This window comes from Balearica regulorum, chromosome 1 (genome assembly GCF_011004875.1).
Source record: "Balearica regulorum gibbericeps isolate bBalReg1 chromosome 1, bBalReg1.pri, whole genome shotgun sequence".
NCBI classification, from domain to species: domain Eukaryota; kingdom Metazoa; phylum Chordata; class Aves; order Gruiformes; family Gruidae; genus Balearica; species Balearica regulorum.
The window spans coordinates 115026790-115043795 of NC_046184.1; the positions used below are offsets into that span (position 1 = coordinate 115026790).

The 17006-nt window shown below is 46.5% G+C and overlaps 1 protein-coding gene across 5 annotated transcripts in view; it reads right to left on the reverse strand.

Moving 5' to 3' along the window:
• Positions 1–14952, reverse strand: part of GRIK1 (glutamate ionotropic receptor kainate type subunit 1) — a 169943-nt gene extending 154991 nt beyond the window's left edge. For all 5 annotated transcript variants that reach the window (XR_012838217.1, XM_075770417.1, XM_075770427.1 and 2 more), the window contains exon 1: positions 14627–14952. Coding sequence is in view for 4 of the 5 variants with exons in the window: in XM_075770417.1 (XP_075626532.1) it covers positions 14627–14753 (127 nt within the window). In the remaining variant the exon portion in view is untranslated. The remainder of the gene's footprint in view (positions 1–14626) is intronic.
• Between the last annotated feature and the right edge of the window lie 2054 nt (positions 14953–17006).

The window sequence follows — 17006 nt, forward strand, 5'->3', positions numbered from 1 at the left end:
AGAAAAGGTGGGATCTCATCACCCTTTCGCTTACAGACTTGTAGAAATACATTAGTACACAAGTCATCTTAAAACACTAGTTGTCATACTAATTATTCTGGATTTATAAAGAATAATTATCTTTTCCCTCATCAGCCCTTCTCATTATCTTGCTGCGCAAAGTATTTCAATACATCATGGAAAACTGGACTAACTTTTGCCTATATAAAATAGGCTATGAAACACCCTGATTAACACAGAAGTAATCTGCTTAAACACAGAAACAGTCCCATTTAAAGCAAAGAACCAGAGGGCATGAAGCATATAGCCATCTAATTAGTAGAAAACATTTTCTTTCTCTTTCTCTGATTTTGTGCTAACCCCAGCGCTGCTGAAAAGGTCGAGATGTATGCTGCATGCCCCGAGTGTCTCTGCTGATGGAGAATTTGACAAGGCGGACATGGCCTCGACCCACTCACCCAGGAAAATGCTGGCTGCAGCAGTCCCAGGCACGCTTGCCACCACTGCGTTCTCTTCAGCGTAAAGGACATGCTGTTGCTCCTCCATGAGCTGCTCCCGAAAGGGGAGCGCAGCTGCCATGGGGGTGGAAACGAGGCGCCATGATACCGTGTCCCCCCCCGCTCTCCCCTGTGAAGTTGAGGAGGACGACACGGAGAAGAGGCCATGGGGAACCTCGACGCTGGCACTCTTCCCCTGTTGGTTAACATCCTACGGCCCCGTGAAGCGTCTGCACCAGCTAGTCGTGTTGGAATTTTGAAGAAGCAGCGTTTGGGGCAGCTGTAGTGTCTGGCTTTTGTGTGCATGTATGCATACGTGGGAGACAATTCCTAAGAGGAAACAGGACTAAACTCACCCTCTTACACAGAGGCAACAGAACTGCTTGCAACGCTCACTCCTATTGGCACTATGTTGCTTTAAAAGAGGCACCCACTCGGCTTCCTCCCAGGGGCCTGTGTTAGGCACAGAAGGAAACAAACACGGATGAGATCTCCCCACCCTGGGAGAGCTGAGAGAAGAGGGCTGGTAGCCAGGAATTCAGCCTGATAGAGGCATGTGTCTGGGTAAAACAGCAGTGCATAAGTATTTTGCTCGGATGCTGCAAGCAATCGGTTTTTAAAAACACATCTGTGTATCATACACACATCGGGCATCTACAGGAGAAGGTCTATGCAGATGAGAAAATAAGTGTTTCTTGCTGGTTTTCCTTCATGACAGTTCTGATTTGAAGATGACAGTGTAAGGATTACAGTTTCCCAGACCACTTGCTGCTCAGGGCACATCCCACACTCACTCCATCTGCAGATGCTTTTTAATGTCAGTACACGGATCAACGATAGGACACGGTCCCCAGGGAACAGCCTGGCACCCTAATAGAAAAAAGAAAGGCTTGAGCAGCAAAGTATGCAGTGAGCCACACTGATGCAGAACAGATTCTTCATTTCAAAGAGAAAAATCTGCATTCTTCAGAAAACAGTGTTCAAAAATTTAATCTTCATTCAGTTCAATGGAGCAGCTTTATAATTTACAGCACCAGATAAAGCTAGAAGATGTAATGTGAAATATCTGAAGCAGTTCTTCCCCCGTATTAAAATGCACCTTGGGCAACAGAGCCTTAACTTCTCTTAACATATGTTTCTAGCAGATAAGTAAACAATTTGGACGTGAAATGAAAATTTTCAAGATAGTTACAGTTGGAAAAGCATCAGCTCACATTAGACTTCAGCTGCGGTGCCTCACTGATAAGTTTTTGGGGTGGTTTGGCATAGTTGAAAGGAAGCAGCTTCGAAAGAATAAAAAGCTCTTTGTGTACAAGTTGTTGGATCAGAGATAGCAAGAAGAAAGACATCATTTTTACATCGAAACCCTGAAAGTGGCCTTGGTGGCAGGATCGAATCATACGGCAGAGCACATGTCCGGAGTGAGCTGAGCATCTCCATGCTCAGAGAGAGGGGAAGCAGAAACAGAGGAGGAAAGGCTGGGAAGTTTAAAGGTACCTGCACAGAGAAGCGATCCCCTCAATCTGTTGAGTTGCATCGACATTCAGCTTCCTTAGAACCACGGACTCCTTCGGCTTTGTGGACAAAATCTTTAGTCACGTGCACGTTGAACTTTGCATTCCATGGCACCCGCTCGGCTCCGCGGGGTTTTGTGCGCGGCAGCGAGTCACGGGTGAGTGCTGAATTCATCCCAACACCGACACCGTGACAGCTTAGCGGTAGATCACAGACCGGCAAATCACCCCCAGTGAAGCTCAGCACAGGCACAGGCCAAGAGGTCTCTTTTCAACGCCCCCCCCCCCCCCGCTGGCTTATGGGCACTGAATACTAAGCCTTTCTCTGCAGCGAGCTCCCTCTGCCCAGATCCCTGCCACCAGGCTCAGGGAATGCGTGTTACGGACAAGAGCGCTGTGTGTCCTCGGAGGAACCTTCCCTGAACCGTTTCCAAATGGAGAAGCAGGGAACCTTGTACTTCTCCTTTCTGCACTACTTGGCCATTAGCAGACAAACAAATGGAAACTTGTTCAACAAAGAGCAAATGCCCATCTTTAATGGGTTTATTTAAGCAGACGGAGCTCCGCTGAAGGAAACAGCACGTCGCTGTAAAGATCGCAACATTTCACTGTGTAACGTGTCAGGAGAAGAACAGCCCGTGTTGGCGTGTCCTAGCAGGTCTGGTTTAGACAAGCCAGACTGCCCTGCCACAGCTGTCAGCACTGCCACAGGCCACCATCCTGTCACCGTACCTCAGTTTTCCATGGTCCTTCACCAGACAACGGACCTGAAACTTGGACCATCTGCATCAGACCTACCGGGCTGGCAAGCTCATGCTGGCTGATGACTTAGGTGCTAAAAGTGCTTCATCCCAGCAAAGGCACAAGAACTTTCCCACCAGGAAGCTGCACCTCATCTCTTGTAAGCGTTGTCAGTAAGACTTTCCAGCAGCTGTCAATAAGAAAGGACTCCAGACATTGTCCACAGTGACACAACCTTGTCTATAGCTGCTTAGAACTCTGTCAAATGTCAGCCGTCTCAGGTAACTCTTCCCCCATCCAGCTGTCCCAGACTGAATACAGGAGGTTTTAACTGTTCTTGAGACTTTTTTTTTTTCCCCAAACTACAAGGATTCTGATTACCTTTTCACTGAGAATGTTTTCACCAAGAATATCTTCATGCAAGGACTTAAAATTTGATGTCTGGGTGCCGTGAATGCAGTCAGCGACAGCTTTTTACCAATGGCCAGCTAAGTACCTCCCGTACCCGTTCACATGATGCACACGTTGCCCAGACCTGCAGAAACAAGCCTGTCCCTCGCCCGGTTTGGTGCCTGCGGCAGTAGGAGCCAGGAGCCCACGCTGCCCCTTTGCTGTGCTGCCAGCCAGCTTCCCATCACCAAACACCTCTGGAAAAGCACCAGCAGAAGCTGTCTCGTCCTTCTCTAGGGTCGGGTCCACAGGGAGAACAGCCACATCTACTGGCCATGGGTGGCACAGGTCTCCATCCCGCTCCGCACAGCTCCCGAACCATTCGGGATCCTACCTGTGCCCACAGGGCGTGAGGGGAACGCTCCTGGCATTTCTGATTGTTTCTTACGCGCTGACAGAGACTTACACCAAAAGCTTTTTGCATAAACGTGTAAGATTAAAAAGTGAAACCCCAGAAGATGGGAAATATGAACTAACATTGACTGAACAACTTGGAAATCTTTTGTTACCTAACTAGGGACATTATTCTTCAGGGTTTCTGCCTCATTTACTGCACTCTTTTACCATAGTCTTTTGCATTTAATATTTTGAAGTATGGATGAATAAATTGAGGATATAGGATTCTATTAACAAAGCAATTTTGTTTAGCGTGAGCACTGTTTATCATACAAAATACATTAGAACAATCATAAGGGAAAATAGTACGGCGGTGACTCCACGTCCTTCTTGCGCCCTGTACAAGATATTTACTCGTTCATCTCCCATTCCAACAGACTATTGATTTTGAAGTAATTTCCTATGCTCTTTCTGAACCCTAAGATGAATAAAAGCATTCAAAAACAAAACATGATAATACTTTAATCAGAATTTGCAGGTTTATTTGTCTCCAAATTGCAGGGAAGAATTCTTAAGCGGCTTCTTATAGTTTCTTTAATAGTTCTCCAATGGCTTATTGCTATATTCTTGTACATGGACAGCTAACTCGCTATCCACACGAGATTGCTGAAGTTATTCATCACGCATTTTGACTCATTGGCCAACCTGACAGTGACTGACAGTCTCTGGAAAAATATAGCACAGCTAAAAAACCTGACCTAACTTTTAAACAGCTTTCTCTGTGATACTGACATAATCAAATAGAGTTTTACATATGTCACGCGGTTGCCGCAGCAACCTGGCCTCCTCTCCTCTGACTACTGATAGGCAGCCTCTAAGCTTGAGACGGGCTCAGATATCTTGAGATTAAGCTCTTGGGACCATTCCAGAGAAATCGGGATTAATTTGCAGTTCCTCGAAAATGAAGTAACTATTTCACGTAAACTACTTTTCACATTCCATCGGGCCTGAGCTGCCTATTCATAACCTTTACAGAAATGACTGGGTTGGCACAGGGCCCCCAAGACATTTAGGAGAAAGCCGTTTGCACAGCAGGAAGGAGGATTAAGATGACTTTGGCTTGTCTTGTATTTTTCTTGAATGTAAGCAGAGGAAAGGCTATTTTTGTGAAAGCAAAAGTTGTATTGGGGGGGGGGGGGGTTGTCCCTCTGGATATTTACATCTCAGTGTATTTAATTTTCAGTTCCCCATATCTTTGTCAGAGATGAGAGCGAAACAGTGAAGGCAAAGGATTGTAAGCACTGAGATGTGCAGTTCCTGAAGCCAGAGTTAATGCCTAGCTAGCATGGCTGTAAAATTTTATAAGGACACCTGAATATTTGATAAAGACTTCAACAGTTTTGATGGTACAGTTGACATCATTCCATATGGCTCGAATGCTCCGAAAGCCCAACGGCTTAGACCCTTGCTTGGGGAGGGAGGGCGAAACACGGTGCTGGAACAAACATCGTGCAAGAGAACGAGCCAGGCCGATTCACACAGGTTGCTGTATTTGCCTGGGAGCTGCAGCCTAGGAAAACACTTCACCACTTTGCCAATGTACATCATAAATATCCTCCTAGAAAGGGCATAAATCATAAAATCTTTCTGTATTCAAAATATATATGATTACAGAAGGCATGTGTGCTATAGTGGAGTAGTCCATGGGAGTGCCAAAATGGGGGAAAAAAAATTGAAATTCTTCTGCACCCTAAAGGTGTCCATCCCTTGCTAAGACTTACTATGCCTCATCTTCAGTAGAACACCTCTCTGCTGAGCAGATGCAAAGCCTCAGGCTGGGGAGGACATGGCAAACCATGCTGAAAAGATGCTCAGAAGAAATCCGAGCAGTGAAAAGGCACTTCCAAGGGCTATGGATGTCAGTGGCCTCTGAGGGGCTTCTGGCTAAGGTCAGGCACAGCACCTAATATTTGCCAATTACCCAAACTGGGAGAGGAAGGCACATGCTCTGCTTCTTCAGAGAATCCTCCAGGGTCAGGGAAAATAGTCAGCCTTGTCTGCTTTGCACCGCACATCCAGGGCTGAGCTCCAAGCACGTGCAAACCATTCAGGCCATAAAACACCTACCTATAAATTGTTTAGTTAAACACACTTGGGCGTCTGTAGCAGCAACACTTAGCACTTCATACTACCAACTTCCAAAGGATTTATGCAAATCTTCACCTAATATACAAACCATAAGAAAATGTCAAAGTTGTGATGCAGTGGGTAGAGGTCTGGGGTGACAGCACTTGAGACCTGGAGCCGCTCCCAGCTTTGCCACAAGTTTGCCAGCAAAACACTTCAGTTATCTGGCCTTGACTTCCCCAATCATAAAATCAAACTAATTGTATGTGCTTTGTGAAGTACTCCAAGCTCTACCGCTTCAGGAGATCTCAGTGTTGTTGTTATTCATTACAATTCTTGTTGAAATACGACACAGTTCATACCACGTGTGACAAAGCAGTAAGGAAACTAGTTCGGTACCACCTTTCATCGCATGGTAGACCCCACAAGCACCAATTTCCATGGATTTGCCTTCTGATTATATAATCCAAGAATATAAATTACATACAGCTTTTCTTCTCAGTATTATCTTGCAGAATCATACCAAACCCAACTTGTATAATCCAGTTTCCCCTAAAGATAGCACAATTCATAGTAGTTCTTTGTTGCCTAATTGTTCTACTGCGCTACAATATACAGCAGCAGTGTTACTAGAGCTAGGCAAAGCTCTAGTGAGGTGAGACTCGTAAAGAGAAGCAGCATCCTTTGATTTACCTGTTTAGAGACATAGCTGTAAGCCTCGATGCGTGGGCTGCTCTTGCTATTCACTGCTGGAAAGCAGAGAGTTAGAAACCTACTGGCTTCTGCGCGCGCTCTCACGGACCATGAAGGCCAAAGCTCTCACGTAGGAGAAGACATTTAACGTTAGAGAAGTGAGCAACTAAAGTAATACTTAGGATGTGTTGGGCTGACATACAGACTGCCATTAACAGCGGAAACAGCAGTGGCAGATTAGGCAAGCCTAATTACGCACCTGGGGATCTGGCTTGCATGCTGAGGACGTTAATGACACATCTCTCCCTGGGAGGGGAAGGGGAGGTGATCTTTAGTAGAAGTGAGTGTCAGCAAGCACCATAGAAACATCCTGGCAGGACTCTGCTCCATCACTCACCCCAGAGGAAGGGGAGAATAAACTCGTATTTTCAAACATTTTTTCTTCTTTTCTTATAGCTACCTAATACTGTTCTTTTAAAATAGCATTTTTTTCTGAAACCCTTTGACCCACAGCATACACTAGTGTCTTTTCCTGCTTATTCTGTCCAAAACATTTAGAACCGAAAAGCCTGTGTTACTTACAGTGCAATGAATGACTCTTACTATATTTTAGCATGCTTGATCTTTTGAAAAAAAAAGTGCTGGGGTTTTGTTGGTTTTGGTTTGTTCGGGTTTCTTTTCTCTGTAGGAGAGCATGCAAAATCACAGTGATTTTAAGGTCTCAGCAGTGTACCACTGAATTCAGGGAGGGCTCTGTTCCTCCTCCATCTGAGAGCCAAAGCAAAGCCTCAGCATCTGTGATAATGCTTCTAGCGGAAGCATCGCTTGGACATAACGGGTGTGGGAAGTTTCGCTGCTCCTTCATGTGTAGGTAGAACAATGAGTTTTGCGCACTTGCTCACTCAAAACAAGTCCTGCTCCATATTTCTGGAGGTACTTCTGCACTCTGACTGTCACTTCCACCTACTCAGCATTGCACCAGGACCTCCATGCCATTCAGCAATATGGAAGGACGGCTGGTCTTGAACCCCAGCCAGAATCAATGTGCTGTAAACATAATTTTCCTTGAAATAGACCAAGTTTGCATGTGCAGATCTGATGGCAGAATGTGGGAACAATTTCAGTGCTAAAAGAATTTATAACGCTCCTCTTTTAAACTTGTGGTGGTGCAGTCTGAAAGCTCAAAGGAGAAAACAACTAGAAGGTGTAATTGTAAAGAACCTGATGGACCCAAGAAAAGAAGCTCAAAACACTTCTAATTCTGTGTCCATACTGCTGGGCCATATAACTGATTCACACTTCCCAATGTTCGTGCCACCCTAACTTAGTGTCTCGCTACAGGTGAAGGTGTAAAGATGATATAAGGAACCTTCTGCACTGTCTGAGAAATCAAAAGACCCCACAAAAGATACTTTAGCAGCCCTATCAGATAGATACTCACTCCTCTAGTTGAAAAAGATGCTTATTTGCAATAATGAAATAGTTTTAATTCTGAACTTTGATTTTGCTCAGTGAAAGCAAATTAATCATTTGAAAGCTAATCATTTTCTAGATAATACCGTATCACCTTCAGCAGAAAGAGAAAGAGAGAGAGAGGGAAGGGTAATAACATTCCCGCAAAGCTTTCCCAAAATCATAAACTCATTACTGCAAACTAAAATCTAAAGTCAACCAAAAACTAGGACATACTGGGCTTGCGAGTTATAGATCCAAAGCTGTGGAGTAAAACTAATCAGTTCTTGGATGGGATTTTTTTTTTGTTTGTCTTGTTTTGCTGCAGTACAATCTATAGTCTAGTTGGTCAAATCAAGCCTTTCTGAGAAAAGACGATTAGATGCAGTTGTTTAAAATATGAGGGGGAAGGGGGGTGGATTTAAGCTTTATTACTGACCAGGATATACAAAACAGACTGTAATGAAAAAACAGTATTGAGATTGTACTTGTGGTCTGAATGGAAAATGTTAAGCGAACACAGGGCCATATGGAGGAGCTTATAGTTACAGCAAGAACTGATGCTGAGGCAAATGCCCTCTGAAGAAGTGAAATTAGGCATTATGGGAAAGTCGCAGGAATTTAAAAAAAAATAAATTCACCTGAACACTACAAATAGGCTATTAAGCAAGAAAGGAAATTCAAAGAAATTTTATTTTATTTTATTTAGAAAGATTGTTCTTCCTGCAATGATCACTGTACTCTGCACGAACTGTTAATTGAAAAAGTACTAGGTTAAGTACCAGCCATGCTGCCTGAACAAAATATGCGATGAAAAATTCTTATCCTTTGGCAAAATTTCACCAACTTCATTGTTTTGAAGAGTTCATCCTGTATTTTACCAAAGTCTGATCTGTCTGAACATGTGCACATGTGTTACATAAATGCATTTGGAGCTTTGGTGAACGACAGCAGGATGTCCTATTTATCTGCCCACCTGGAGCTCACTGCAGCACTATGGACCTATTTTGCACAGAGGCACATTAGGATACACCTTGCATAACTTAAGAGAAAATAATAAAATACTACAGCACAGATATTCTTCTGTAACCTACTTCACTTTTGACCAAGGTAACTATGTGAAATTTGCCATAGTTAACCACATATCTCCCAAGATGTGAAATGCAGGACTAGTATATCTTCATGATGTATTCTTTAAACATTTTTCATCTCTCTCAATATTGTATTAACCATCCTAGCTCTGATCCAAACTAGGCAAATCCAGCCTTGCTTCCTTAGTTTTCACTTTGTGGTCTCACGACCTTTTCTCTGTTGTTCTCCATCAACCTTTACCAACAAGTAGCCCAGGACAGACGCAACTCAAGCTTGGTGTTTTTGTTAATACAGCCCTGAGCGGCTGGCTGCCTGCTGCATAATCAGCAAGCCACAGTATTATAGACTATTTGAAGACTATCATATGCCTTTACAGCTCATCTATTTCATGCTAAAGCAGATATTTAGGACGTATATTCTCACAACAGAGATGCAAACTGCCAATTTTCTGGAAAGTGGAGGTCTCCTCTATAGTTTTTTCAAATCCTGAGCAGCACTTTACACCGCTGCAGCAAAAAGGACGTTCTGGCCACGGCACGGCCACCCAGCAAACACCTTTACTGAGGCATCAAGAGGTGCCGGTGTAACGGGTCACCGCAACGCTGGCGAGCTTCATGCACTCAATGACCACCATTGCTTGGCCTCAGGAACAAGCTCCAGAAACGCTCGGTAGAGTGCACTGGCGTAAAACAAGAGCTAAGGATGCGCGGGACCTGCTTTTGCCCGATCCTACCCATCATTAGGAAGGATGGTAAGGAGGTAGGTCAGTCAGGGGAATTACAAAAGTTTCATCAAGGCCAGGTTGGATGGGGCTTTGGACAACCTGGTCTAGTGGAGGGTGTCCCTGCCCATGGCAGGGGGGGTGGAACTAGGTGATCTTTGAGGTCCCTTCCAACCCAAACCATTCTGTGATTCTATGATCATTCTCAATATATTAAGTATGTCCAGGAAACTCTTTGGGCAATTTAAACTGGCATAGCTCCCTCGAGTTCAATAAAAGGATGCCCATTTACAGCAGCTGAGCACTGGCATCACAAGTTTTTAATATTCCCCAATGGTGCAACCCAGTATGGCAAACACCTTCCACAGCATAAAAGCCCGGAAATACAATGGTACGGAACCCAAAGTAATCCATCCCTCCGCATCATTAAGCCTAAATGCCAGAGCACAAAGAAATCACCTATGAGATTTTTATTTTAATAATTTAGGGGGAAACTACGCAAACAATTATGCAGTCAAGTGTTTCCCCTGAGCTCCCTGTATGCATTGAAGCCACTCGGCTCCACTGACCTTTCGTTGCACAAGTAGAGACTTGCTGGAGTGCCCTGCTAAGGTTCTGGCAATACATTTTTCATCTGCCTTTTATAGGGTATTTTTAACTTGATTCACCATTTAAAGCATGCAAGCAAAGCGTTGCACTGTCTCACGCTTGTACAGTACTGTCAAATCCAATGAGGAGGGAGACACATAAAAATTGATGTTTGGACATTTTGGTAGCAATCCTTTAGAAATATTTGTAGCAAAATCGTTTTCTGTTAAGTATAGAATGAGGAAATTTAAGCAAATTGTATTACAGTGAAATGATAAACTACTGAGAATTCAGGATCTGGTGAACAAAATGTGGTAACGCCTGATCATCTTTCATCAGAACAGATCAGATCGCCTTTCATCAGAAAACCCAGTCCCACTTCCTACAACATTATGGAAGAGAATAACACCTAGTAAGAAATACTTTTGAAAATTAACATTTTTAATGATGCTCAAATATGATAGAGACTTTCCAAATACAGTTTTTGCCGTGTCACACTGATGAAGCTTAAATGTGTATTAATATCACTCCCTTCACAAACAAAATCTTGAAAAGAGTTGACAGAAAGCAGATTTGCAGTGAAATTAATTAGATTTTTGTCTTTATCATTCTCATAGTGTGGGAATGATAATATCACACAGGCAAAAACCTCACAGCTCTAGCCCTGCTTGGGGAAACAGAGATATTTATTCTCAAACTGATATTGAAAATTTCAACTTATTAGACAATAATATTTTGCAGTTTAGGTTGACTTATGTGTGGCTGTTTAAAATCTATATTTCTCAATTGGAGAGAAATATTATGGGGCTAATCCTGCATCTTTGAAAACACAATTCACTAAACCATTAGGAATTTTGCTTAAGGAATAAATCAATGCAGAGTACAAACCTACATTTAAATATTGCATTTAACTACAGAAACACACAAATTACTGAAAATTACTTCTGGTATGAACTGAAGGGTATCTATTTCATCACCTAAAGCAATTTCTATGAAACCTACAAATTACTCATTTGCTTATTTTCAGGAGTTGTTAATTTTAGAGATTAATTCCAAGATTCATCCAAGTATAACTTCCTACAAGTATTTGTTGAAAACTGCCACATTCTCTTTTTAATTAACTCCAGTGATATGTTAATAACTTGCATAGTTTCTCAGCTGTTGGTTAGTTCTAATCCAGAGCATAGCTTGAATGACTACCATTTATAAATTTTCATGTAATATCACTCAAGTATATTCTTATAACCCAGTTAGAAGCTGTAAAGGCCTTAAGGACCTACAGTAAGAAATGAGAAAGCTCTGTGCCCAGTACTAACAAATAAATTTTGTTGCTGCTGAGCTTTTTGGAGGCTGTTTCTGCAACTCAGTGCCTGTTTGTCTTAATTTATATTCTTCCCTCTGTTATTTGAGTTCATTTATTTTATACAAGTGGTACAAGTAGGAGAGATAAGAAGGTTAGGTTGACTCAGTGTAAAAACTAGAAATTCCTTGGTATTAAATCAAAAATATTAGGGTCATGAACTTTAAATACAGTTTTATATAATGTAGTCTAGTGGGTTATGTGTAGATAAAGATAGTATTTCCTTGGACAGCGCTATTAGTTCATATATCAAAGGAAAAGCTTTTTAACATGAACATGAAAGAAATACTCAGTAAGACACTAAAATTTAATTATTGTATTACCTAAGACTGAAAACTATATCTTATCTCAAAATCCATTATTTTTATCCTAATGAGTTAGTTTTACTGATCATATTGCTATCCTCATTTTCTTGTTTAGAGGGCTAGAAAAGTAATCATTAGCCAGATGCTGAGAAATAGCTAGAATTTCTATCGCTCACATATCCTTTCTCAACTAATTAAATACCAACCAGAGAATCCATTCATTTGTATTATAAGTCAGAAGAAAAAAAAAAAGCTCCCTAACAGCGGAAAATGCAATTAAACTACCAGTGTATTAATTCAGGTACAAACTGCTGCATGATTGTATAGCAGTGCTTTCCTTTCCTTAATTAACTAAAACATGAAGAAGAAAATCTGATGGCTTAATAGCATTTTCTTCTCTGTCAGAAATGCTTTGAGATGATTTTATTATGTTATCAGAAAGAGTGTTGGAGGAGTTATTGCCATTACTTCTGTTTGTCACCTCTAAGAGTGACAGATTCCACAGAGAAACTTGCTGCTGTTAATGGATGTGAAGGATTAATATTTTATAACATCATTACTTTATAGGCAGGATAGCTATAGTAATAAGAATACATTAAATATTTTAGGCATTCACAACCATGTAACACACAAGGAGCATTTATTCTCCAGCAGCATCTCTTTGGATGTGTGTTTGTTGCTGTGATTGAAAGCTGAACAGTTTGCCATACTTATCATCGTGTATATTGTGGTGGAAGTAAGAGTCTAACCAGTGTTAGGGTACCGTCGTTGCACGCACTCGAGGAGCGAATCCGAACTAGAGATACACAGACCTTGCAGCAGAAAGTCTACAAACCACGCAGAGCAAATTTAGGGAGAAGCAACGTGGGCAATTGCCTGGGAGCCTCGCTAGACCAAACAGAAGCAGCAAAGCAAGTTACGCAACGGGAAGGTTGACAGAGGGAGGAGAGCACACCCTAAACCTCTGCCTGGGTCCCTGCAATGCTGATGCCAGCTGTGAAGCCAAGGTTTCATCCTGCACAGAGCTAAGCATTTAGGCTACGTTCAAGCAGATATGTTTCCCTTTACACTCTGGCATGCTCCTTGTTCCTTCAGAGGCTATTCCCATTAAAGCTAAGCAAGTTAAGGCCGCCTAGTAGCAATGATGATGCTCATGTATTTCCAAAGCATCCTGCTGTAGCGTGTGACCAAGTTATTTGAACATGTTTTACTTTCTTCCACAAGTTTCACTGGCCCTGAATTTACCGCTGTGTGAAAGCACAAAGCTTTACGTTTCGTGTGCTCTGTGCCAGCGCACAGGCGTTCCCCTCAGCTCCAAAGTGGCACGGTGTAGTGGTGAGCAGAGAAACAGCAAACTTCACCTGCACCCCGTGAGAAAGAAGTGAGCATACACTGAATATGGACAGTTATAAACTTACCACAGATTTTCAGCTGCAAGGTGCTGAGTGCCTTCAGCTTTTGTCCCCCTGTCCCCCTTGCCTTTGCTCAGCACTTTGAGGGACCATGTCCCCCATTTAAATATTTCAGGCATCGGGTCCCTTGCTCTCTAAGCATATGAGGAGCCTTCCACTTGATGTTTAAAGGAGCACTCACGTGAGGAAAGCCGAGCGGGGTTAACGCTCGCCAGGTCAAAAGGCATCCATCTTTCACTTCGCATAGGAACATGCCTTTAGGAATGCATTGCCCCAGGTGGCATAAACAGCATATTTTTCTCTTTTTTTTCTTTTTTTTTTTTTTTTTGGTTCATGTTCAGTGTTTGTCAAGCAAAAGAGAGGTAGGCAGAGAAACAGAAGTGTGGCAGATTCTGCCTACATCTTTTCCACAGTTTCTCCTAACCCCTAACTCTTTTGATACTTTGTATTCACTGTCTCACTTGACTGACACAAGAAACCCACTGTAGGGAGAGAGGCTTCCTGTGAACTCAGCCCCGTTTCCATGGTGCGGAGTTTTCCACTTAAAAATAAATTCCAGTTTTGTGGGGCCATACCTATGCCCAGCACCCACAGAGCTCCCCGCACCCCTGGGTTAGGGCCCGAGGGCAAAGGAGGGCAAACACGGCCCCCATCCTAAAAGGTTACCTGCCCTTCACATGCTACACCTGCTCGCTCTCCCGTCAGGAAACCTTACCGCTTTTCGGCATGCATTTTAAGGTCACGGAACCATTCCTGCGATCCCCCCGGCGTGGCGGGGAGAGCGGTGTTTGACCGGGTTTGGGCGCACTTCACGCCCGCTGCCGCGGAGCGCCTCAGCGATGACACCCTCCTCGCCCGCGGCCAGCTCCCAGCGGCTCCCGGGATGCTCGCCCCGGCCCGGGACCCATCCCCGGCCCCGCTCCGCTCCCCCGGGATACCCGCGACCAACTTCCCCGCGTCCCGCCACCGCGCACCGGGGCAAACTTTCGGGAGCGGCACCCGCGGAGCCCCGCAGAGCCCGGCGGCGAAGCAAACGGGGCGGGCTGCGCCCCGCTCCCCGGGCAAACGACTCGCCGAGGAAAGCCACGGGCTGGGAGCAGCCCAGCCGGAGTCGCCCGCAGCCCCAGCGCTCCCCACGGGCTGCGCCGAGCCCCGCGCCCCGCGGGAGGTACGCGGGTCCCGCCGCCCCGACACAAGCGAGCCGCCGCGCAGCGCCCGGCACTGGAGGAAGGGGAAGAGCCCAGCAGCGAGAAGCCCCCTACGCCGCCCTCGGCCCCGGCGGCTGGAGCCGGCGGTGCCCGCGGAGCGGGGCGCGCAGGGCCCGCGGGAGGCACTCACCGATCCGCAGCACTTGCTGGCTGCTCCGGGGCAGGCCGGCCGAGGCGCAGAGCAGCACGAAGAGGAACCCGCCGCTGCCGCCCGGGGCCGGGCGCCGGGGCCACCGCGGGCCGAGGGCGCTCGCCATCCTCCGCGCCCGCTTCAGTTCATGCCGGGCTCCGCGGGTGCGGGGCGCGGGCGGCTACCCCCAGCGGGGCCGGCTGCGCGCCGCCGCTCCGCGCCGCCCGCCCATGGCGCGGGGGCTCCGCGCCCGCCGCCCGCGCTCCCGCCGCTGCCGCGCTGCGCCGCCGCCCGCGGCTCCCGCCGCCCCGCTGCCCTCGCCCCCCGCCGCCGCCGGGAGGGGAGGGAGGGGACGGGAGGGGGCGGCTCCTCCCGCGGGGCGGCCCCGGGCGGGGCGAGGCGGCTCCGGCGGCGCCCCGAGCTCCGGGGACTGGCCGGGACGGGCGGCGTGGCGGGGCACCGCGCACACGGGGTGGCACACACGCACACAAAACTGTCCTGCTGCTCCCCGGCACGGCCGGACCCACGCCGCCCGCGCTGGGCAGGGGCAGGGGCAGGGCAAGGGCAGGTACAGGCACAGGGACAAGGACAAGGACAGGGCAAGGCAGGGGCAGGGTAGAAGCAGAGGACTGGGACAGGGAGAGGGGCAGACACGCTCCCTGCCCCGTGTCCTGCCAGCCCACTCGCCCGCGTTATGCTATGTGCTATTCCGGCCCACGCGGGTCTCTCCTCGCAAGGCTGGAAGCCCCTCCTTGTCCTGGGGGAAGCTCCCCCCCCCCCCCGTGCCTGACATCCCCACAATTCCTGCTTTTATTGCTGCCGGTTGTATGGGGGGGTTGAAATGCGGCCAAGAGGTGCAGCTGAGGCAGGAGGTCCTTGTGTGTGCGCAGGTCCCTTCTGGGGGGCCGGGTGTGGGATGAGGCAGTGGTGCCTAGTATCTGGAGGCTGAGGGATACCCGTGGGCACAAGGTGGAGGGAAGGCAGCACTTTCTGCAGCGTGTTTGCTACACTGGACGTCTCCAACCAAGTGAGGGACAGGAGACGTGTCCCCACAGTGCATCTCCCCAGACGTGGCAGGACCCTCAGCAAGGGGACTGTGGGGCTCCTCACCTGGGATCAGGAGTTCACAAAGTTCGAGTCATGAAAACTCAAGGCCAGTTTTGAACTGTTGGGCGCAGGGACCATAACACTCCCTGTCCTTGACTTGGCCAGCGGATTCCTCTTCCCACATGACCTGACATTCTTAAATTATTTTTAACATCTTAGCTTTAAAGGTTCAGTGAAACTCAAAATGCCTCACTATAAAGTAAACATATGGGTCCTGAGCTGATCTGAACAAAGAAAAAAACATAATAGGAGAATGACTCCCACCTAGCAACAGAACTAAAATTGCATAGCTGAGATCCAAAATTGAAATAATTTAAATTTGTTTATTTTATATTCCTCTCCACCCTGTCTAACTATTGTTCCAGAAATTAACTCCTCGGAGTAGTGGCAGCACATGCTGAAGTGCAATGGAAATGCAAGCATCTATGTTATATCTCCCAGTCAGTCTCAAATGTTTCCTGAAAAGCCTGCCTCTACTGTTTGCAGAGCAATTTAGGCTATTCAGGAGTTCCCACTACCGAGATTCCCAGCCAGGATACTAGTTAGTGCTCCACTTTACAATTCTTACGGCATGTTTTACATGCATCTTGGAGAATTTTTGCCCGTGATGTTGATTTTTCATTTGTTTACCTAAAAGACATCCTTTCCTTAGGAACCGAGCTAAATCGACCGGCAGGCACGAGCTCCCTGCCAGCCCCCACGGTGACGCAGCTACATTTCCCATTAGCTTTCATGCCTCGTCTCCTGCTGCCCCGCCACGGTGCCAGCGCGTAGCTCGGCCCGTGCCTCCTCTGGGGCCACCACCGCTCCCCAGCTCTGAGCGGTGGATGTCGGCGTCACCGTTCCGGCCCCGCGCCCGCTTTCACAGCTCTGCGTGACCAGCCGCCCCCATCTCTCGCTCCTGCGGGATGTGCCCTAACAAAGGGTCTTACGCACGTCACAGCGGCTAGAGGTGACAATTACATTAAATCACTCGCGTGGTTAATAACTACAGTGCACGCACTCGTGTAGGAGGCAGAAAAGGAATCCGTCAGGCCACTCTGGAGTGGACTGAATGGCTCAGGAACTTTGGCACAATTTTATAATCTGTCCTTGCCTTTCAAACCACTAAACATGAGAGAAGGCATGCATCTCCTAATCCAGGAGGATCTCAGCCACTGAGCAATGGCTAACAGCAGCTACCCTTCAGGTACCCATTCACCCGCCGTACAAAACCGTGCAGTAGAAGTAGCTCCGAATGCACTGGCAAGTTGTATTTTCACAGTCACGCTGG